This window comes from Clytia hemisphaerica, unplaced genomic scaffold, assembly GCF_902728285.1.
Source record: "Clytia hemisphaerica strain Z4C2 unplaced genomic scaffold, Clytia hemisphaerica genome assembly, whole genome shotgun sequence".
Taxonomy (NCBI): domain Eukaryota; kingdom Metazoa; phylum Cnidaria; class Hydrozoa; order Leptothecata; family Clytiidae; genus Clytia; species Clytia hemisphaerica.
The window spans coordinates 99,115-122,507 of NW_027103756.1; the positions used below are offsets into that span (position 1 = coordinate 99,115).

Here is a 23,393-nt window from a genome sequence, read left to right on the forward strand (position 1 = left end):
CATACACTTTTGTTTAAGATTTTCAGCTTAAAAGCAAAGGTGAAAGAGACACAAATTGAGGGAATTTGTCTCCATTATTTTGTATTTTATTGTAGTTTTGTTAGGCTAAACAAGACAACCGAAAACATACGACAATACAGTGACTTGGTCTCTTGTTCTTGGTCTTGGTGTCTTGGTTTTAGTATTAGTATGGTAATAGAACTGTATTGAGAAGAAAGTGTATTATTATTAGGTCAAAGAAAACGATTTCTCGAATTATCTTCTGCCAACATGTTTCTTTTTTCAAAACGAGAAATTCTCTCTAACCATGTGAATCTTAATTTTATGTTTATTTTAGAAGAATAAAATAAAATGAAGATAAGATAAAAGACGATAAAAATATGCTACCATTATGGAATTCAGATATGTATACTTTTGGTGCCATGACAATGACGAATCTGATTGGTTATTGGTTGATCAACAAAGCAATGAAAAGAGCTCGAATATGGAGATATGTTGTTGATGGTGAGGTTTTGACTAATCGAGATCAATGGATGGTGTGTAATATCATTTGCTCGCTTATCCATTCAATTGTGTCTGCAGTTTGGACGACCACTTGGTGAGCTATTTTTTTTCTTCTAAAAATTCCTGATGTGTTAAGAATATTTCCTTCAGGTCAAAACTTTTAGGATGCCATTGAAATTGCTAGTAAAATGCTAATAACATTGTTAAAAGTTCTTCCGTCTTAGACGGTTTCCGTCACAGCGTCGATTATATAATTGAATAGACGTTCTCAAGTCTATAAAGAGCCTTTTCCGTCTCAAAATTCGGCACAATTCACCAAAATCTCAAGACTACGTGCTAATTTGATGTGTAAAATTCATTTTCAGACGAAAGACCTTGCTTTGACCACTGTTTAAATTGCTAGAATAAATGCTAATAAGGATTATTAAAGTATCCCGACGATTTAACTACCATTATGACCGAAATACAAAAGTACTTCTATCCCCCAAATCGTGAAGTTTCTTGTAGAATAGACTGGAGTCGTTCATAATGCGTGTAATACAGTAGTATAGGCGTTCTATGATAATACGAATATTGTTATATGTGATTCAGCTTGTATAAATATTTCATTAACAATAGCAAACCAATATAAATATGCAACTTTTGGCTTGCTCATAGGTTTCTAGACGACTAAAATTTGTTCCCTCTTTTACTCTTTGCTTTATTTCTACCGGGTGTCCCAGAAAAAAGTTCTGCTCTTTGAAGTGAATTTTCTCGAGTTTTATGAATTTTTAAAAGATCAATCCTTTTGCATTGGAAAGAGGAAAGATAAACTTCAATTTTGAGGGTCATTTATCAAATTTGGTCAACTAGATCAAAAATTATGCTGAAATGAATAAAATTTTCACATTTTGGAAAGGCTCAAAAACGTTGAAAATCGACCTATCAAATTTTATAACCTAATTATTACTTTTTTGCAGGAATAAAAAGTTTAAAGTGGACATGAAAACAAAAAATGCTTGAAATAATTCTCTAAAGGACTAAAAAATTTCATTTGAGTCATTTCAAATTATTTTCTATGGAATTCAGCTTCAAGTTTTGGCTTAAGGACCCCTAAAGTCAAAAGTAGGGCTGATTTTATCAGTGTAGCTATTGAAGTCAAATATCGGTTGGAATTATCAAGTTTTTCAGTTTTTCAGATAAATTTCTTTGTTTCACTTAAAATCTTACTTCGTTTTTCATAAAAAGATACTTCCATTAGGTTTTTATTGCTTCAACAATGAAAATCATGATCCATGCAATTATGCTTCTATAAGAATTTGATAGGTCGCTTTTCAACGTTTTTGAGCAATTACAAACAAAAGAATTTTTTATTCATTTTGGCTTAATTTTTGATCCAGTTGACTAAATTTGACAAATGACCCCTCAAAATTTAATTTTATCCTTCCTCTTTCCATAGTATAAGAAAGCCGCGGCTGGAATATGTACCGCATTGTCTTTTCAGTTAATTGCTGTTCCATCTCTGTCTCCGAGCTTTATAAGAACATCAAGATTGTTAGTTTATTATTGGTAGATAGTTTTTGAAATTTTTCTCTTATTTTCCTTCACAAGAAGATTTTTTGTTTCTAGATATCTTTGAATCTGTACCCAATGAAACACTTTAACTGATTGTGGACATATTTTAGGGGTATTTTGTGGAAACGATAGTTTTTCGCCAAAATTAAAATTATAAGAACTATATTTAAGATAACAACTTTCCTGTCAGTTTGAATGATAAATTTTGAAGGTGCTGGCTTGAAATTTTCACAGAATTATCTTAATGTACTATCTCATTGATTTCTAGAAAGGTTTCACTGAAATATTGTGAAGGCATTTCGAGGCACCTTATTAATTTTTGAGTTCTTTCAGCCTAGCCATTTGTGCTTGTTTAAATTTCTTATTGTTAATCTTTCCTGCACAATGATATTATAATGCAAGTGTATTATCAAGGGCATATCATTGATGTCTAAAACGCACTGCGAAGTAAGTATTAACGACAAACTAATAAAGTTTACCATTAAAGATGCTACACTACTTATTTCTTGATCAACAAATAGTCATCAAATACGACAGAGATAGAACAGTAGAAATTCAGATGTTATCATTCCAGCCGCGGCTTTCTTATACTATGCTCTTTCCAATGCAAAAGGATTGATTGTTTAGAAATTCATAAAACTGGAGAAAATTCACTTCAAAGAGCGGAACTTTTTTCTGGGACACCCGGTACTATGTTTGAATTAGTCGTCAAGTTTCTTCTTGTAGAGAAAAGATTTAACCATGATTTAACTCTTATACAGACATTCTCAGCAATTTGATTTGTGTGTTTTTTATTCAGTTTTTTAGCTACTCCATCGTTGGTTGAAGATTTGATTAACAAGACATCGTGGTGGAGTTCTGCTCTTATTGCAGCTTCAGGAGGTCTGTAGTGTGTATCACTATTGACACTCTAATTCGACCTTCTTCTATTTGATACACTCCATTGTTCGATGAAATTTAAGTCCCCGTCAACAAGAAAAATTCATAAACGACGCTCTACTATCGATACGCTCCCTTATTCGATGAAAATCCAATTCTCCTTGGAAATCGAATTAGAAAGCGTCCCATTCTTCATGGTGATAAAATGTAGCTGTTGTTTTGTAAGCCAAGGGTTTGAACTTTAGTTCTAGTAAAGGACTTTAGGACTAGTCACTTGGTTTGCGAAAGCTGTGGAACATTTTTCGTATTGGCTTTGCAGCAATTAATTTTTCGAATTTTTGTGTGTCACACTTTGTTTGCAGCGAAAAGAAAAGAAGAAAGCAAGAGTCTTGAGAATCCTAGAGAATCTGGGAATCTTAAACATACTTATTCCCATTTCTCATAGGTTATTTCATGTACGACACATACGATATCCTATTGAATGACGGTTTCCGACAAAAGCCAGTGCTGATTCATCATGTTTTAGTGAGTTGTTCTACCTTCCCGAAACGCTCTCTTTTTCAGCGAATTTGTGGTGTTTTGACCAGAGAGTGTTAGATTTGCCGAGAAATTTTTTTGAAAATGTTCGTCAAGATCAAGGAAACTTCCTTTGTCCTTGAAAATTGTTATTCTATTAAACTTTCTCTGATTTTCTATTGATTTTTGAAAATTTCTCTTTTATTTAGATCTTGCATGCATTTCCATTTGCTTTGATGACGTCATCGTACCATGGTTTTGCATTGTCAGCTCTTTTGATGGAATACAGTTCAATTTTCCTTCACTTGCGACGTCTTATGAAATACGCTAACAAAAAACCGACTATTTTCGGATTGCCGAGAATTTTCGTTGAAATGTTCGTGAAAGTCTTTCTCGTTTTAACAATGCTCGTATTCCGACATTTGCTATCGTTGTTTTTAATACGTCATATGTGGCAAAATCGCAACACCATTACTGGGATACCATTTTGGATTGGCATTACGTCATCAGTTGTTTTTATCCCAGTGAATATCGGATTATCTTATCGGGTTTATAAAACCAAAGACTTAGAGAAAGGAAGACGTCGCACCATTGTTTCACCTTAGTTATACGGCACAGATATAGATTTTTTTTACTGGATTGTCCCGTGTTGAAAAATGCTGAGTCAGCAGAAAAAACTAGATTAAAATATTTTTTTAGCGATGAAAGATTTTTCAGAGAAAAGTACAAGCAAATTTCTTGGAAATACAAGCATTTGATAACTTTTGACTGCTGTTTGCTTCAAGGATGGCTGAACCTGGGTATTTTAATGATGACCTTGATGAAGTACTGATAAGTTTCATTCCTGATGAACTAGTCAAGTCAATAAAGAATGGCACTGATCAAAATCTCAACCTGGTCCATACTGGAATTTGTGATAAAATCAATGATGCAACCAAGAAAATTCCAAACATAGTTCTAAAACTGTCTGCTGATGATGTACAAGAAAAGTCTGAAAAATTGTGGAAGAGTGCTCTCAGCTGTTTACAAGACGACAGATCATTTTTTATTGGTGATCAATGTACTATTCAAAAACGAAAATGTACTCTGAATAACTTGATTGCCAATTTATCAGTTTTTCAAGAACAATTCAAAACAATCCTACTAAAAATTTACGAGATGGTAGAACTATGCTTACCAACTACACCTTTGATTTCAGAAGGAAGAAGATTGATGTGGCAAAAGTTTTATACGTATATTTCCTCTGAACAATGTACAATTGACTGGATACCGTTACGCCAAATCTCAACAGTAGCAAACTTTGACTTAATTGTGTATAAGTTGTCTTCTAATCTAAATTGTTAGAATTATTGATCACTGAAAACATAGAATCGTATCTATCACTGCATGAAGAGTCAACAACATCAATACCAATGGGAGAAAAGATGGATGATAGAGAACAGAACATTGTTAAGTATGTTGCAGGCTTTATTGCACATTCTGCAACAAAATATTATAAAAAAAGGGAAGAGGGGGAAAAAAATTTGTTGATGCCATCAAAACGTGGAGCATCAAAACACGTGAAGCCAAGTGCTTTGAGTTTAAAGACAAGTGGGTTGACTTACAGAATAGAGGTGGACTGGTGGATGTCAATGACAATTGCTTTTTGTTTTTTCGTACCGTGGAATATTCAGTGAGAGATGTCTTTAATCCTGTCACACTGAATAACTATGCAGGTGAAAATTTGAAAAAGGTTATCCAAGAAAAAATTTACAAGCGAAAGTATCTCATATATAGATGGGATGAATTAATGAAAGGTGATAACTTGGAATCCTTTGAGAAGGAAAACCTTTTCAAATTGGTGATAGCTCGATGGATTGACATTCGTGGAAAGGCATTTGTCAGAGCTTGGGTTGATGGTCTTAGAAGTCAGTATAAAGATAAGGTTTCAGAGAAAGGGGAACATTCTCATAGAAAGCAGCTGAATGCAAAAAAGAGCACAAAATCTAAATCTAAATCTAGTAAGTAAATTTCAATCCATTAACCCATACCTCCATACCTCCTTCTGCTTGAAGGATTTGTCAATCTGTTTATTTAAATTTTTTGTGAAATTCTTGTTTAGGAAGGAGAAAATCTAAAAAGCACAAAGAGAATGTCATGAAATAATACGTTAGCTTTAGAATGCAGTGCTCTTTTTAGTACTCTTGTTTTTCAGTCCTGAATGTCAGGCGTAATGTCTATCCTCCGTCCGTTCAAAAAGTGTTCACTACACACTTATACAAACACCTGATAAAGAGAAAAAGTTGGTCATATTTAAAAATTGGGAATAACGTAGATTTTATTATTTTCCTTTAATAACAAAATTTGTTTATTGCCTAGTGCAAAGAATGCATGATTTTACCAAGTTTGTTTGCAAGCAAGCTAACCAAGCTAATATATTAGCTTAGTTCTTCTAATTTAAATTTAATTCTTTCATTGTCCCAAAAATCACTCCCATTATTCTGTGTCATTTCATTGTTTTCAGTTGTTTTTTGTCCTCAGCTCAGTCACTTGCTCTATCCAACAAACAGAGACTACCAAGGAGTCTAAATCAAACTTCAATTTTGAAACTTACTTAATTTAATTTTCATTGAGGTGTATTTTTTTAACAAATTGTACAAACTAACTATTGTTTAGAAAATAAACAAAAAAGAGAGTAAGCTTCTATTAATCTTCTCCTTTTGTAATTTTTAAAATTTCAAAAGGGGATTGTGAAAGAAGATAATTATCCTCTCTATAGAGATAGTCAAGAGTAATAAATTATAATTTTGTGCCTTATATTAGTTAAGTTTTGTAGATATCATTATAAACAAATAATAATAATAATAATATACTCTTCCACAAATTTTTGCCCAATATAACAATGTCTAAATTATTATTTTGAGCTAGCAAGTTTTTTCTTTGCTTTATTTTTTCTTTCTAAAGTGGCTCTTAACTTCTAGCATCCAAATGTATACACTTGCATAGAACTCACTCAAATTTCAATTTGAACCCTTTCTTTGTGCAACATCAAATACACTCAGCAGTGTTCTAAACACAATAACCACCAACAATAACTTTGGTCTCGTTTTTTGATTTGGTTACATACAGGGCCGAACCTTAACTGCAAACAAAAAGTAGAAAATAATGTTTCATTCTCTGAAATTAATCAGCAAAAAGTTTCAATAGGCAACATTATATCATAAATGACAGTAAGATAACTAACTCTAACTCTAATGAGGTTTTAAATTTAAAGAGTTGTTGCAATAAACAGACTGTACCTTTATAATTAAAAAGGTTGGTGAGTCCAGACAAAACACAGATTTGATCTGTAGCATCACGCTTCACCTTCACCTTGTCCTAATAGTAATAGATTGTCAAATTGAACAAACTCTCTGTTAGTTTTTCTAAATTTTTTACTTAAAGCTAATCAATAATCAAATTTCACCCTGGTACCTGATAGGTATACAGAAAACCACTTTTGATACTATAAATTATGAAAAATGACATGGACACACGACACAGAAAATTTTTTAAATTTTGTGACTTTATTTCAGTAATGAAAATGAAACAAAACAGTGTTGTGTTGTTGTAAAAAGCGTGAATAGTGTAAGAATAGTATAAAAAAAGTTGTATAGTGAATAGTGTAAGAATAGTTGTATAAGTGAATGGTGTAAGAATAGTTTAAAAAAGTTGTATTGTATGATTCTGATTTTCAAAACACCTAATAAAATGGTAATTTGAGATTTTGAACCTAGATCCCTGCAAAAATCTCTAAGTTAAAAACTAAAAAAAGAACAGAAAGACCTTTATTTGCGCTTTCGACGCTTCAAGGGTATGCCGACATCTTCCATGAACTGTTGTTGATTTTCCTTAGGTATGGTACAGTTTCCATTCAAACTTGCAACATTCTTAGATTTTGCACTGTGCAAACCAAGTTCACTGTGAGCATATTGGTCCTCTGTTGGATTTGTATTGAAACCACACTTCCTTCGTTGTGCTGAAAAGTGCTGTTCAAGGGGATCCTGAGAAAATTTGCCACTTAATACATAAAAGCCAGGGTATTCCAAAAGAAGATCTTTGATTAGTCGCACTGTTGACTTGACTAAATATTTGTAGAATGAACAAAAATTAAACAATTATAAACAATTCAATAATCTCTATAACTCGTCAAAATTTTAAAACATTGAATTTTTTTTACCTTTTGTACTCAGCTGTTGAAAACATTTTTCTTGAAATATCATGAAAAAAGAATTTTGATTATTGATATTATACCACGGTAGAAAAAAACTGAAGAAAAATAATCATATGATACCAAAAACTTGGTTAAGGAAATTTAACCTGTGATCTGCAATCCTTCAAATGTGGGTTGGCTCAAACATAGCTTGTTTCTCTCCTTCTTTGTCAAGTGTATTTGTGATTTTGCTTCTTCTTGCCATTGTATAATGTAATCTTTAATGAAGTCCTTCTCTAGCCACTAGGTAGAAAAAAGTTTATAGAATGTTAATAAATAACAGAAAAACTAAAATTTCTTGAACATTTTAACTCCAAAATCCGAACATCCTATGTGAAGAAAAGTACTTTGCTCTGAAAATGTCAATTGTGACTATCTAAAATTTCACTCACATCAAAACGAGGATCGTTGACTGATTTGTATGGGTTTAGTGCTGGCTTCTTTGTAACAATGCCTTGCCTTTCATATTGCCCATTGAGGCAGTCGAAAAAATAATCGAAGTTTCGACAGAATTCTTCTGTACCCTTTGTTTCTGGATTGTTTCTATACTTCAAACAGTTTGCAACAGTTGTACTGAGAACCTGAAACAGAAATAACCAGTTGCAGTTAATGTTGATTTAAAAGAATTAAAATAATCAAAATTACTATTGAGAAAATATGACTATGCTTAGTTTGGTATAGCATATGGGCAGTTGGTCTAAATTTTCAATTGCACAACATTTCAAATAAAAATCTTGTGAACTATTCAAACTAACCTGTGCAGCAAGCCTAACTTTCATTCTTGAAGAAGGTGTCAGCTTTACATGTTCTTTTCTAAGCTTTGTCATGTATAGACCAGGAGTTGTTGGATTTGAATCATAATTCTTTAGTGAGACAAGATGACCCCAGCTAATCGAGTAACTGTTGAACTGAAAGGTAGTAATAATCTTAATCTGTAATGACGAACATAATAACAAATTCTGTACTGTAAGACTTGAATTAAATGTTAATTAATGCAATTTTTTGACTCTCAAAGCCTATTTTTCAAATATAATGAAATCTTAGGACTTTTTCAGCAAGGTATAAAATTTTGATACTTTTATGTCATAAACACTTACAATCAAATTTCTAGAATTCCTGTTGCCATGAGAATTTTCCCAATTGTTTCTAACTGTTTTTATCAAATGGGGCACATCGCAGATTAGGTAAATTTTTCTTGACTTATTGCACAGGTTGATTGCAAAGTAAGGAAGCTCTTTGGAACCAGGTTTCAAATGTAACTTATAGAACTTCCTATTAGATGATGCACCATCAGATATGAAGCACCTGACAAGTAGACCAATCGACTCTACTGAACAAACTGCATTCCAAGCAATAGGGAATAGGGAATCACATCACATCACAGGTGCAATATTGCTTTAGTTGGGAAATGGTGAACAATGGTTTGAACTGAGTTTGTGTGATGTCAAATTTACAGTTAGCAATGCTGATTTGTGTAGATTCCACAAACCATTACAGCCATGACGTGGGTCGCAATTTCCTTATCTTGTGAAACATCTTTGGAGCAGACTCTTTCTAACTTTTCAATTTCATTTGTTATTTTGTCAAGGTCAACAAAACCAATCAATTTACCCGTTGTCTTGTTGTAGACAAGATCAGCCTTTATTTTCATTTCATCAAATAGTAATGAAATGTTTTTTTGGTGTAGTTGTAAATTTTCAACATTTGCTTCATCGTACAAGCGCTGTAGAACATCTGCATTAAAACCAGAGCCAGGTGTGGTGTATAGCGTGTAGTCTAACAGGGTTGTTTTATGAGGTAATTTTAAAAAAGAAGACTTTTTGATAAACTCATATGCAGCTGGTGAAGTGTGGTAAATGCCAAGACACCATCTTATAACAAGTGGGTGCCATCGCATTTGTTTGGCACTTGACAATTTAGAAGTTTTCATTTGTTCTTCAAATAATATTTCCATTGCAGATCCTTCAGGAAATTGAAAGTCTTTTGCTCTCGAGGCTTTCTTTTCATTTAGTATTTCATTTAAGGCATTGTGCATGTCGTCACCAGTACCAACTCCTTCATTTTCGATGAGATTTTTTTTCTCTCTCTCTCTTAATTGTTTGTTTTCCTTTTTCAACGCATGATTTTCAATTTTTCTGTTAGTAAGCTTACTTTGCATTTGTTTATTGTTCATAAACTTATGAGGAACTGAAGAAGAAGCAGGTACTTCAAAGTCTCTTTTAGCAAAAGGGACGTTTCCTTTTTTGTTTTTTTTGATTTTAAAGCAGCCAGTGTCAAACGATATTGGGTACAAATGTCACATCGTGATTGGTTTTTCGAAGGTGCAATTAGCATTTTGCAAGAATTGTGTCTAATTGTTGATTCTAACCCCAATGCCATACAAATGACATCTTGACATTCACGTGCAATTATTGTGTCCTGTCTATCTTTAAACATAACTTTGTTCCCTTCTTCCCTTCTGCTCTCACACAAATCAGCAAAATCTTCGTTTCCAGAACAGAATACTGCCTCAGTACATAAAGAGAGGATTGATTTACAGCTATCTTCATCTAGGACTTCATTAAAACTACTGAAAATCTCTTCTGAAGTTACATCTTTGTCATCGATGTGAACTTTCCAGCAACAGTCATTAGTCACAGTGACTGTTAAAAGACTAAAAGACTACGAATTTGCAAATAGGGTGAATCTCGCCTAACAAATATTGCATACATGACACGTGTATTATTATCATCAGACGTAACCAAAGCAAAGCCCAATTGCTCAGCAAAATCTTTAACTGTGATGGGTGAAAATGCATCTTTACTATCAACATGTTGTTCAGCAGGTTCAAAAAGGCTTGTTTTATCACCATTTACACAGTAACTTGACTCAGAGTACTGGTTAACCTGCTTCAGCACTCTATTCCTACATATAGCAGCTACAGATGATTTCTTATGGTGGCAAATCAAACATCCCTTTTCAGTATGTGGTTTAAAACAAAACACTTCAACTTTTGGGCAATACTGTTGTTCTTTTTTCAAAGCAATGTTTATCTTTGAAAGGGTCTTTCGGCAACTTTCACAAACTTTCTTTGGATGGACACTTTCAACATCATCATTAAGAAATACATCTAAATGCTTTGCAGCTTCTACATAGTCTATGGCATTTTTAGCATTCCTCCCCTTGTCCACATTTGATTGTTTTTCCACAGATTCTACATAAACTTTCAAGCAGCTTCACATGGCCCTCCATGATGGAAGTAAAATTCTGAGATTTTTGTTCCAAAAAACTTTTAAAATTCAAAATTTTAGGCGCCCTAAACCTCTAATAATTATTTCTTTCTAACAGGTACTCATAATTTATAACTTTTAGAGAGATTTCGAATAAGAAATAAGCAGCTTTACCATCAAAATATACAGCCATTTGTCTCTCTTTCAACATATAAGCCCAAATTTAACCCATGTAAAAAGTGAGCCAGGCCAGTCTGAAAAGAGCCAGGCCACAAAAGAGTCCTTCATAATTTGAAACTTTAACCCTTTTGCAATGCTAGAAATTATTTTCAATCACAAAAAAAAACTTTAAATATCTATTTCAGACCCATTTTAAGTAGTACCTTACCTTTATCACCAAAGACAAGCGTCCATCTTGTTTTTATAAAATATCGATGTTTTGACCAGATTTCCTCATTCAAATAAAATTATTTCATAATATAATTATTCTAAAATCAAACCAATCCAATTTCTTGACATATTTCATGATAATTAGACCATAATTAGCAAAATTACATGGACGAGTAGTTCCAAATTTGGTGGCCTTCGATTTTTGGCGGCCATTTTTTTGGATCTTGTCGGAAACTAACGTTAGATCAAAGGGGGAAAATTTCTTTTGTCCGAACAAAGAGATAATTTTGCATAATTATGCGCTGCGACGTCTTTCTCTTCTAAGTCTTTGATAAAACCGATTTTAAAACAAAGAAGAAGCCGGGGAAGAATGAATAAAGGAAGTCCTGTCACGTGATCAGAATTATCCTAAAACTGTCCATTCATTTGCGATGGAATAACAAACATAGAATGTTGATTTTTTTGTGAGAGAACTTGTCATAATTGATAAATGACAATAGTTTTTATCTTAATAGACAAATGAAATTATAATATTTTATCTTAATTTAAAATTTAGAGGATTGTATTTTCTTTTGATTTGGTTTGACTATTTTTTTTTTTTGAAGAATTCCTTATGGGTAGGATTAAATGTCATCAGAAAAATACAAAATGGAAATCTTACATCAATCAAGATTTTAGAAAATTCTCCGCATCAAGCAATAGACCTTTTCATAAATTACGTCAAGAACATCACTTGCCTCGTTTTGAAATTATTGCCAAGGTGATTAACTCCCATTGGATTTTATTAAAACTACTTTCTATTCATAAAATCATGTCTCAAAGGGATACTCACCATGGTAATTGTTTGAATACGAGGCAAGTGATGTTTGTGACGTAATTTATGAAAAGATCTATTCAAAATCGTTTTTCAATGAGGATTTACTTTTAATGTAGGCTGGGGTCCTAATTTTTTGAAGCGATTAATTAGCCCGGTATAGTATATCTGGTATATGGTAGTTCTCAAGTTTTATCTCTTGTTCCTTAGTCCGCCAGATTCTATTTGTTGTTGAAAGATTAAAGATGGATGGGGCGATATTTTCATTTGAAAAAAGGGTATTGCGAATCTATTTTTATATTAGTTTCTCGCATTTTTGAATTGAATATATTTTTCAACTCCAAGTAGCTTTTTCGTTGATTGGATTTTTCATGTTTGTTTTTTTATTCTCCTATCTACTTCACCAGACTCGACGTCATCAAAGAAGTAGACCCTAGTTTACTTTTAATGTTATCTCATCAAAATCATTGTTTAAAGTTTAATTAAAAAGGATTGCCAGTTTTTTATGGAACAGGCACAATAGTAGAGGGCATTTTGTAAAATCGCTCGATTGTTTTGTTAGAAGCACTTGTTATACATTTTTGGAAACTTCAACCTTAGAGAAATCGAAATTACGATGTTTCCAATTTTTTTCGGACACTTTGGTGTGATTTTTGGACAAATATGACGGTCTCAGGCAAAAATCATAGGGTTAAACTTAAAAATTAATGAAAATTTTAGCTTGAGAAAACGGAGACCTGTTGTGTTGTATATTTTTGGAAAGCTCTCAAAAAATTAGGACTAGAGATATATTGCAAGTATAGGTGATTTCAGTACCTAACTCGAGATATTGAGCTTCAAAAAGCGCAAAAACTGGACAAAACAGCTGTTTCTGGCTGAAAACCACGGTTTTAATATTTTCTCTTTGAAAACTTGGCCTCTGATATATGATACTCAGGGTACTCTCATCTGGCGCAACGTATAACAACTTTGTACACACCTATAGCTATTCATGATTGATATGGTATTCCCGATGTAAGGTTTTCCACGGGAACCAACCAGGCTTTAATGCCACTAGAGAAAAGTTGCTAAATTGCTAAGTTGCCACTACTGACTGTGGCAAAAGGGCGGGATGTTAGGTCGTGAATATTGTTGTAAAGCTTTTCGCTGAGGGTAGGGGCAAGTTTAGCCTACACGCAATAGACAGCTCCAGGTTTTTAGGCCTTACTCTTACGAAGGAGTTTTACGCTCGAAACGGGGGAAGAAATAACGTAGCCTAGGCGCTAGGGCAAGTTCCACAAAAAGCTCCAAATCCAGCCACCAGAGATTTTTTCGAAAAAAAATAGAAGGCTATGTGGAGCAACGCACATTACGTCATTGAAGGTGCGATCTGTTATCCAAAATGGTACCTAAAGCTGTGCCAAGTGCCAACGTGCCAAACATAAACCAGCTGAAATCACCTGAAATCAGCTTTCAATATTCCAGCTTCAGTACATAATTTTGATCTCGTTTACATTTGTCACTCATTTTCTGGAAGTCTGCTGTTGTAAATAGTTACAGAACAATATGTTTTAGAACTTGTGCAACATCTATCTTGATGTTTATAGAGAGTGGAGAAATTCGTGTGCAAATGAGCTGCTTCTTTTAGTGTGTTTTGATTTATTCAAGTTTTAAAAGCTATACATTTTCAATGACCAGAATGCAAATGGTTGTGGCTTCATTTGTAGTAAAAGCAAAAGACCGCAACTTATGCTATACAGTCAGGGAAATCCCTCAATTGCCAGTTGGGTGTTTTTAAGATAAAAACGGCAATTATTGCTCTTCTAGGCAATTATTTCCAAAAACGGCAATTTTTTCAATGATGAAATGCTGTATCAGCAAAATGTGTTGTCCTTAAAAGAGCAAAGATGTCAGAGGTGTTTGAAAATTGTAAAAGAGCATCGAGAAAAAGGTTTTTGGGATTTTTGAAAGTGATTTTTTCAATTTTTTGTTGCTCAATAACATGAAAAGTTCTAAAATAATATGTAAAAAGATCCTGCATTGATGCCCAAACACAGCTAGAAAGAGATAACAAAACCCCGTTGTAAGTTTGTTTACATACAGTCAGGCACATCCTGGCAAATGAACGGGGTATTTTTCACTTGCGACCATTGGCAAATGAACGGGGTCGAAAACGAAAGTGACGTAATAGCGCCGAATACCCAGTTTAATTGATCCGGGTTGGAAATATTTTGCTTCATTTCAAAGAACTGCATAGATGAAATTTTTTTTCCATGGGTCAATTTTGTCTTCGAAGATTGAAGAAACTTTTAACGAAAAAATAAAGTTCCCAGTTTTCTTCCTTTTTTCCCTTTTTCAGTTTGAAGTTCATTTTTATTCATTTTCACGCTTTTAGCCTGAGACGTCCTATCTCATTTACACTGGGTGACGAATACCCCATGCAAATGCTCACCCCGTTCATTTGCCAGGATGTGCCTGACTGACATATGACTCGATTTTGCTATCTACATTTCCAACAAAAACTACAAACTAAGTTGAAATCAAAACTAAACGAGACACAATAAGCCTACTTATCGCGAGGGTGTCAAATACCATGTGTTCAATAATAGAACCAACTTTTCTTTCCAAAAACGGCAATAATTGCCGAAAACGGCAATTTTCATTTATTTACTTTTTTTATTTTTCTGCTGATTCAGCATTTCATCGTTGAAAAAATTGCGGTAGTAATTTTTTATTGCAATTGAATTGCGGTATAAACAGTGCGTCACAAACAGCAATATTTCGATTGCACGGAAGCGCTTCAAAATACCAGCTTTTTTGGAGTTTTGTCTCGTTTACCCAAACGCCTCAATCTCGAGTAGGCTTAGGGGTAGACTAGAACCCCCAATACGAGACATTTGCCTGACTGAAAAAAAATCATCATCGCCAATTTTGTTAATTGTCAGAATCACTGGAAATATGCAACTTTATGAAGTTTCGTTTTTTTTCGGTTGTGCTTCATTTTAAAAATAACGAAGATGAAAAGTTACCATCAAGTCTGCCAGTAAAAGAAGGTATTCCAACTAGTCTACGAAAAGTGCGCTCGCGCGGCAAATAGAATATCTCGCAAATTAATATATGCAACAAACTGACGAAATCCTTTTTTTTTTTATGCTTAGGTGACGTCACCATTGATCCTGACTTGACAATGGAGAACCAAATTTGGCAATGCATAGTTATTACAAGCGACCGAGAAAGTTTGTGTGACGCAAAAATTGCGCGATAAACGAAGCGCTACGAAAACGCCCACTGAAAATTGAAACTAGAAAACACCCCTGTCTCAGTGCCCCGGTGGCCTGATTTCAGTACATGATTTTTTTCAGTACATGGTTTCAGTACATGATTTTTTCCTACGTCACTGCAGTAATCAAATTTTTATTGCCCTCATTTGTGAATTGAGATATAAATTGAATAAAGACAGCGACAATAAAAAACAGTTCTTGAATTCCCAAGCCATTTAGGATGATTACAAATGAGTGCAATAAAAATTTGATTACTGCAGTGACGTAGGAAAAAATCATGTACTGAAACTATGTACTGAAAAAAATCATGTACTGAAATCAGGCCACCGGGGCACTGAGACAGGGGTGTTAGAAATTTATTGAATATTTCACTAATGAAGTATCAAACTTTTTGTTTTTTGTAATTATTATAAATTCATAGTAAATACTATTATTATTATTATTATTATTAGTCTGCTTCCGCATCCCATTGTGGAATATTTTGGTGCGCGCGGCATTTTCGATTTGGCTTAGAAGAGGTTGGACACGTTTTGACCAAAACAATGAGTTTTTCACAATCCATTGTTCTTATATCTTTTGAATTACTTTACCATTTCTCAAAGGTGACCCCTCATTTTTTTCTTATGGTTAGGGCTATCAGATGAGCCTACTTTTGTTTCTTCTGATTAAGTTTGAAAATTCTGTATATTGGTTTTGAAATGAACTTTAAAGTTAATATTTCAGGTGAAAATTTCTTTTCTGTTAGCAAAATGTCCACAACCTATACCCCCCCCCCAAACGTCCAATCCATAAAATCTAGTTTAAATGTCTAGTTTTTTACAATTTGTCTTTAGTTTAAGGTCTGGTCCAACTAACTCGAGTCTTCCCTGCATATGTGATTCAATGCATGCCGCCAGCTCACTGATCAGAATTTTCAGGGGGTACCCGATTCTGCTATTCCGCCAATTTTTTCTCCAATTTCTATCAAACCGTCTAAAAATGAACTGAAATTCCGCCACCAAAAATTCCTTTGAAATTTAAGATTTTTTTCAAAAATTCTGTAATTTTGAATGATTTTTGCCAATTCCGAAATTCTGCAAAGCTTTTTGCTAAATTCCGTTTTCCACACTAAAATTGTCTAATTATCTGTCGCCAATCTCCCAATCTCCATAATTTCGTCTAAATTTTCGCCAAATTCTGCCACTCTGTCCAAAAAAGGGCTGATTCCGCTCCTCCGCCAACCAAGAAACTCTAAGCATTCATAATTTATGGAAAATGCTGACTCAGCAATAACATGAAAGCACAAGCTCATTAGGTAACAAAATTGTTGACGACTGAGAGCTTTTGATAATGTTGCTTATGTTTTGATGTAGTTTTTAGAGTAGTTTTAAAAGTTTTTTGGAGTTTGATAAAGAGGTTTCATGGTTAGTTGATTATGTAAGTTTGCCTAGGTTTACAAAGTTGTGAGATACAGTCAACAAGGATTCATTCACAGACTGTGTTATCCAAATTTTGTATATACCAAACTTTTTTTGTTACACCAGACACAAGAAATTTTAGAAACTTTGTACCTGTGTCTGGGTAAGAATTTTTTAATTTTGAGTCTGTTTTGAGTCTGGATACCCAGTTTAAAAGAGCCCTCCCCAACCCTGAAAAGGTTAAGTGGATAACAGGAAATAATTTTTTACTTGCAGCTAAGCAAACACAACATAGCTTTCATTTTTTCCTTGTTTCAAAGTCTTAGTTAGCAACAGAGAAAGGGTTGATCATGTGTTAAAACACACGAGTATTAGTGTAGACATCTTTTGAAACTGAATTTGGTAGATGAGTGGTGAATAATGCGAATATGCAGGGAATCTTTAAAGAATAACAACAATTAAATTCTATTGAGCTCTAACCATACTCGAGTGACTTAGGGCAAGTCTCAACCTAACAGTTTACCCTAAGTTTTTGTGATCAATAGCAGCCAGATTCAGAGATCCACTTGGGGCTCTAAAGAACCTCTATACCTTGAAGTTAATTAATCAGGTTGTGGCCTAATTGAAAATCACCCCAAAAATCAATAATAAAAGAAATTGGAATCGTGACATCATAATTTAATTGAATTCTGTGACGTCATGAATCGTATAATCACTATGATAAAAGTAAAAGTCCAAGCTTTACCAAATTTGGACCAAAGATGCATCTAACTGAAATGTAACTTTTTGAAAAAAAACTTTTTTTTAAATTTGATTACGTCAGCAAACATTGCGTTTTTCAATTATTGGCATGTTTTGCTGACGTCATCAAATTTTTAAAAAAGTTTTTACCTTAGAAAATTAGGCATTAATAATATGTATCTTTGGTCAAAATTTGACAAAGGTTTGACTTATACTTATAGAGTTAGAGCTATTTTGCGAATCATGACATCATAATTTGATGACGTCATAATTCACATTTTCCTTAATAATTAATTTATAGGTTAATATTTGATTACGTCACAATAAAAAAAACAAATTTAACCTTAAGGTATAGGTCAGCTAAAAACCCATAAGGGAATCCCTGAGAATGGCGACTATTTATCGCAAATTTCGTCATTGACAAATCAAAAGAGCCAATCACAAAATTATTGTCTGAGAAAGCTAAGAATTTTTTTTCAACTGGACTAGAAGTATATTCTTTACGTGCACATGAAAAATATATACAAATTTTACTTCATAAATACTGCAAGATGTATGAAAAGAAAAAAAATCTGTGTAAAAAAAACAACAACTCGAGAAATTTCACTTCAAAGAGGGGGACTTTTTTCTGGGACACCCTGTATTTGACCTCACTTCTGCTACAGTCAATCTGACTTTAAACGAGATATTCTTCTTTTTTTTGAGAGAACAAAAAAATACAAAAACGCAATGAGTCTGTCGCAACTGTCACCAGAACTGGTGGAAAAAGCAAAAGTGGAATTAAATGAGGACCCAGATACTCGAATGAACTTCATCCAAGAATTGCGTGAAAAATCAAAAACAAGACAAGATTTACGAATCGAGCAAGCTGATAAAGTAAGTCAATTGCAGCATATAGGATACAGTGTGTTCCAAAACAGCGGATTCGTTTTTATATAAAGTAAAATCTTCATAATTTATGCCAAATTTTATGACTTGTATATTTAATATTTCAATCTCAAAACCTATTCAATCCTCTTCAGAATCGAGTATCTATTGATTGAACTGAAATTTGTGCGCTTATTTCAATTATTCTAATCCCATTTTAGAAAAATGAGTTTCGAGGATTTTACTTTCCATAAAATTTGTCCGCTTTTTTTGGGACACACTGTATTTCCAACCTCGTTCCCGTGTATCCTAGTGTATGCCAGGTTTTATTTATGTTTCTGATTAACGTCAGAGAATATTATATATGCTTTTTAACTGGCTAACCATTAAGAGACGTAATGTGCTATTTTTCAACTCCTTGGTATGGAAATTTAAACATCTGCCACAGTGCTACCATTGAGTTTTAAGGCTAAAGGGGTAGCGGCGAGACTCCTGGATGGGAAATGAAGCCACTTTTTTCCCATCCAGAACGCCAGTGCGTAGTTTTTACACAAACGCCGGATTGAAACTAAAATCTATCGCTAAATTAAAAAAGTCCACGAAAACAAAGGAACCGCTAAATATAATCCGTCGTTATGATTACGGCGCGTTCTATGGGCGTTTTGGTTGGGAAATACGTGGCTTCAATTTCTCTTGACTGAGAAGGGTTAAAGTTTCGCCTCTAGCCTTTGGGATTGAAACTTAACGAGTGCTACAGTACAGATGAATGAATAATATCTCCAATTTCGTGCGGTCAGCTGAAGGGTAAAATTCTTTATAGAGACGTTCATGAACATTGAATTGTTTTGAGCTACTAGTTCACATGTGTTGTGTTGAGAAATTTGAAATGCAAGGAAGGATTTCATTTTTGTTTTCATCAAGTTCTTGTTAACAAAGTATGGGAAGTTTTGTTGCTGAGAATTTACTTTTCAAGTTTGTAATATAAAATTTCAATTTATTTGCTTTTAGGATTTAATCAAATTCTTACGCGCGCGGAAGTTTGATTTAGACCGCGCGTTCGATCTGATGGTGACGTACTATGAATCGAAACGAGATATGAGTGACTTGTTCACCAACTACAGTCCTTCAGGGGAGATCAAAGCATTCGAAAGTGGTTTCAGTATCGGCTTCAAAGACAGAGATCAAGAGGTTTGGAATAAAGATTTTTCATGTTTTGTTAAATTACGTAATTTCCGCCATCATGAAAGTAAATGTTCGAATCTGTAGAGGTGATCACTTACGCAAATCGAACGTTTGCTTCCATAATGTGGGAAGTTACATAACTTAAAACATGAAAAACCTCTATACATTTATTAAATCTAAGGCTATGAAAAGATAGTGTTGGACTTAATCAAATGTCTGTATATATAAAGAGTCTTTTCCGCCTCAAAACTCTACATAATCCTCCAACATTTCAAGATGTTGTGCTATTTTGCTGTGTAAAATCCATTTTTAGAAGGAATATCTTGCTTTAAGCACTAAAAAATGGAACAAACTCTGATAAAATGGCTTCGTTTGACCGTGATTCACTTGAACCCAACCCCTTTTTCAAGCAGGATTTCATGAATTGGATGGAAGGTTTCTCTTAACATTTGAAAGAGAAGAATTGGGTTTCATTTTGAGTAATATGAACGACTTTAAGAATCTTCTTCTTCCAAATAAACATTTTAAACAGTCTACGAGGACATGATTCTGCACCAAAATATTTACTCCTAGCAAAAATTACAGATCTAATACACCCATCAACCCTTAATGAGGTGGTCGGTTTTTAAGGGGTTGTGTAACGGTTTTACAAGGAAGTGACGTTGAATTTCTTTATCTGTAAGAATGTCAATGCACAGACTTCAGGATTTTTGACGTCATCACTTCTTCCTAGTTAACTCGAACCCAGCCTCCTTACACTTTAAAAGTTGATTTTAGTATAGGGATCATATCTTCTTTTTAATCTAGGGGCGAAAGATTTTCGCGTTCCGTCCAGGAATGTGGGAGCCAAGTGAACGAACCTTGCTGGACAATCTGCGTGCCAATTTGATTGCCATTGAGATGCTGCTTGAAGAAGAAGAAACGCAAATTTGTGGAATCGTCATTATTGGCGATTTCCGGGGGTTTGGGTTCAAACAAGCGAAAGCAATGTCGCCGTCCATCTTCCGTAGTTATGCTAACGTTTTGTTGAACTGTTTCCCCGTTCGAATCAAAGGGATTCACGTCATCGAGCAACCAAGGATTTTTACCATTGTTTTTGCTATTGTTTCACAATTCATGAAAGAGAAGTTGCGGAAACGTGTTTATTTACATGGTTCGAACATTGTTGGAATGCATCAACATATTGCAAAGTCTATTTTACCGAACGATTTTGGAGGTGATAATTCACCGACTGATGTTCAAGAATGGTTAAGGTTTGTTTTGAATGGTGAAGAAGAGTACCAACACCTCTGGATGTAAATGTCTCTGTGTGTATTTTACAGAATGGTTTTGTAATTCACCGAACATTTTGAAATTTTACCGAACAGGCCCCTAAAAGTGAAAGGTGATTGAAAGTTAATACACATTTGTGGATATTTCACCGAATGGTTTGTAATTTGCAGAACGGTTTCGAATTATATGAAAGGAGGCTTCAAAAGGTTGTAGGGGATTGATTTTCAATGTTTGTATATTTGTGGTGATTTCGAAATTTTATACAGTTAGCCCTCTCTAATTCGATTTTCAAGGGACCAACAGCATTATTCGAAATAGAGAAAAATCTGAATTATAAAGTCTGTCTCAATATAATCTGCAGCGGAGACAAAAAAGGCTTTAACTTTTGATAGAATTCGAATTAGATAGCGGTTTTGTGCTTGTTGAAAAGATTAGCAGGAGTGGAATATCGTCATAAAGAAAAAAAAAGATCGGGAAATGAAGATTGAAATGAAGAAGAAGAAAATCAACTTCTTCAATAATTGGGCTGTAATTATCATTTCCACACGAGGAATTCTTTGTTCTTAGAACATCATTAGTGTGAAATATATTCCATCGAAAGATATAGTCCACTGATTGACTTCAAAAACCATAAAAAGGAGCCTTTTTTAAGTCAACCAGGGCAAAGTTTTAAGCTGTATTATTTAACTGAATGAATAATGTTTGAATTTTTTTTCGCGTTTATGACGTTCTAATATTAAAGAATTTCTGATACAAAAATAATAAGATCATAGCATTATTCTAAGAAGTTGATTTTCTTCTTCTTCATTTTTTCATTTTCGTTTTTCCATTCTTTAAATTGATTTCCTTTTTGATAATATTCCACTCCAAATTATCTTTTTAACGAGCACAAAACCGCTATCAAATTCTATCAAAAGTTGCAGCTTTTTTTTGTCTCCGCTGCAAATTATATTGAGACAGACTTGAGGGAGTAATTTAAGGACACGTTTTTTTTTGACTGTACCAAAATGCCGATTTTCAACCAACCCGGTTCAAATCGGCACTAACAGAGACAGCTGAACCCTTTCTTATCGTTATTCAAAAATAAAAAAATAGATTAGTAGCTCTGTCCGATACTTTTTGTCCGATCTTAATAGCTTTTATGGAACTTAAGATATTGTTTGTTGAATCCGGAGTATTTCAGGATGAAAAAAATCATAGTCTATTTCGGATTTATAAAGTCGGCTCTATATTTTGCCTTTGTCGTGTCCAATTTATATACGAAACTTATATCAGGGTGTAGCTAAAGTATTGAATTTTCACATCGACCTCTCTTTTTTGGAAAAAACCGGAGGAAAGTGGGATCAAATTGATCATTTTTGAAATCTAGGTGCTGGTTCTAATCGTATATATTTTCCTGACAAGTCTATCTATCGGGGAAGTGATTTGAGATTTTTGTTTAGTTGATAAGAAAGGAACAAACTAAAGAAAACAGGAATTGTTAAAATGAGTGAAAAATGATTAAAAAGTCGTGATGATTGTTTTGATCATAACTCACTCCGGCCTTTAAAAAAATTACTCCTCAGGCTATTTTATGATTTTAGGCTACCTCAGGCATGCATAGAAACCTCCTCAGGACCGAATAATGAGTCATGGAGTGAGATATGATCCAAAGCACTCCATGATTAATTAATCCTGAAATACTCCGAATTTTGAAATTTCAAATAGCTCATTTTAAAGCCCTTCCCAAATCTCAATACATATCAAAATTTTGGGAAAATTCATCATGCGAATGACGAAATAATTAAAATAAAGTGATTTTCTCGATTTTCGAAAACCTGATTTTGGTACAGTCAAAAAAAAACATGTCCTTAAACCAATTTTCAGATGAGAGGACCAATATTTTAGTTCGAATTACAGAAAGATTCTAAAATAAGAGATTCGAATCAACGAAAGACTGTCTTGTAATCCACGCTACGATCGACTTGTGCAGCAGTGTTGAAATAGATTATTTGATTCTAGCAGAAGATGTCAGTTCCTAACATGAACAGTTTCTTTTTCGGGTTTTGACCAACAGATTATTTGAGAGTTTTTTACTCGTCCCTAAGAAGAATTTTATTTCTTATTTTTCATAAAAGATTACATGAAATCTTTTAAAACTGTTTTCAGCATACTTTTTCACTTCCTCTTATTTTTAATTTTCCCGTTCTTCATCGCCATTTTAATCGTTATTTATATTTAATGAATGTTACTTAATTTATTTTATTTACACCCTGGTTTTAGTGGCCTGTCAAACCTTGCTAAAAGCTTAACCTAGGTTCTAGGTTTAGTGTAAATTTAGCGAACCAAAATCTCAGTACGGTATCATAAAAAACTCGATATAAAGTATTGTTAAAACTTTGAGTATTTGGATGGGTCACAGGCAAGAAACAACAAAAATTTATTTATTCATTGATAAATTTTCTCCCTACTCTATGGTAGAGCATCTTCAGATCTAACATAACTCATAAAAAAAACCTATCTTATAACATCTAGCATCTTCAGACATTTGATTAAAAAATTATTTTTATTCCCTAGATAAAAAATTAATTAAGTTAT

The 23,393-nt window shown here is 33.6% G+C and overlaps 3 protein-coding genes across 3 annotated transcripts; 2 read left to right on the forward strand and 1 right to left on the reverse strand.

Annotated features, from left to right (window-relative positions):
• The first annotated feature begins 341 nt into the window (after positions 1–341).
• On the forward strand, positions 342–4,774 carry LOC136805509 (TLC domain-containing protein 2-like). Its single transcript, XM_067062075.1, has 4 exons — positions 342–598; positions 2,858–2,940; positions 3,383–3,462; positions 3,663–4,774. The coding sequence occupies exons 1-4, from the start codon at positions 381–383 to the stop codon at positions 4,056–4,058; spliced, it is 777 nt and encodes a 258-aa protein (XP_066918176.1). The 5' UTR covers positions 342–380; the 3' UTR covers positions 4,059–4,774.
• Positions 4,775–7,039: 2,265 nt separating this feature from the next.
• Positions 7,040–11,335, reverse strand: LOC136805519 (uncharacterized). The gene is made up of 5 exons (XM_067062086.1): positions 11,282–11,335; positions 8,440–8,592; positions 8,077–8,265; positions 7,792–7,927; positions 7,040–7,555 (listed from the first exon to the last, which is right to left on the reverse strand). Exons 2-5 carry the CDS (start codon positions 8,509–8,511, stop codon positions 7,260–7,262), a joined length of 693 nt encoding a protein of 230 aa, XP_066918187.1. The 5' UTR covers positions 8,512–8,592; positions 11,282–11,335; the 3' UTR covers positions 7,040–7,259.
• A 6,868-nt stretch (positions 11,336–18,203) lies between these two features.
• Positions 18,204–21,211, forward strand: LOC136805510 (alpha-tocopherol transfer protein-like). Its single transcript, XM_067062077.1, has 3 exons — positions 18,204–18,371; positions 19,371–19,550; positions 20,352–21,211. The coding sequence occupies exons 1-3, from the start codon at positions 18,225–18,227 to the stop codon at positions 20,841–20,843; spliced, it is 819 nt and encodes a 272-aa protein (XP_066918178.1). The 5' UTR covers positions 18,204–18,224; the 3' UTR covers positions 20,844–21,211.
• The last annotated feature ends 2,182 nt before the right edge of the window (positions 21,212–23,393 follow it).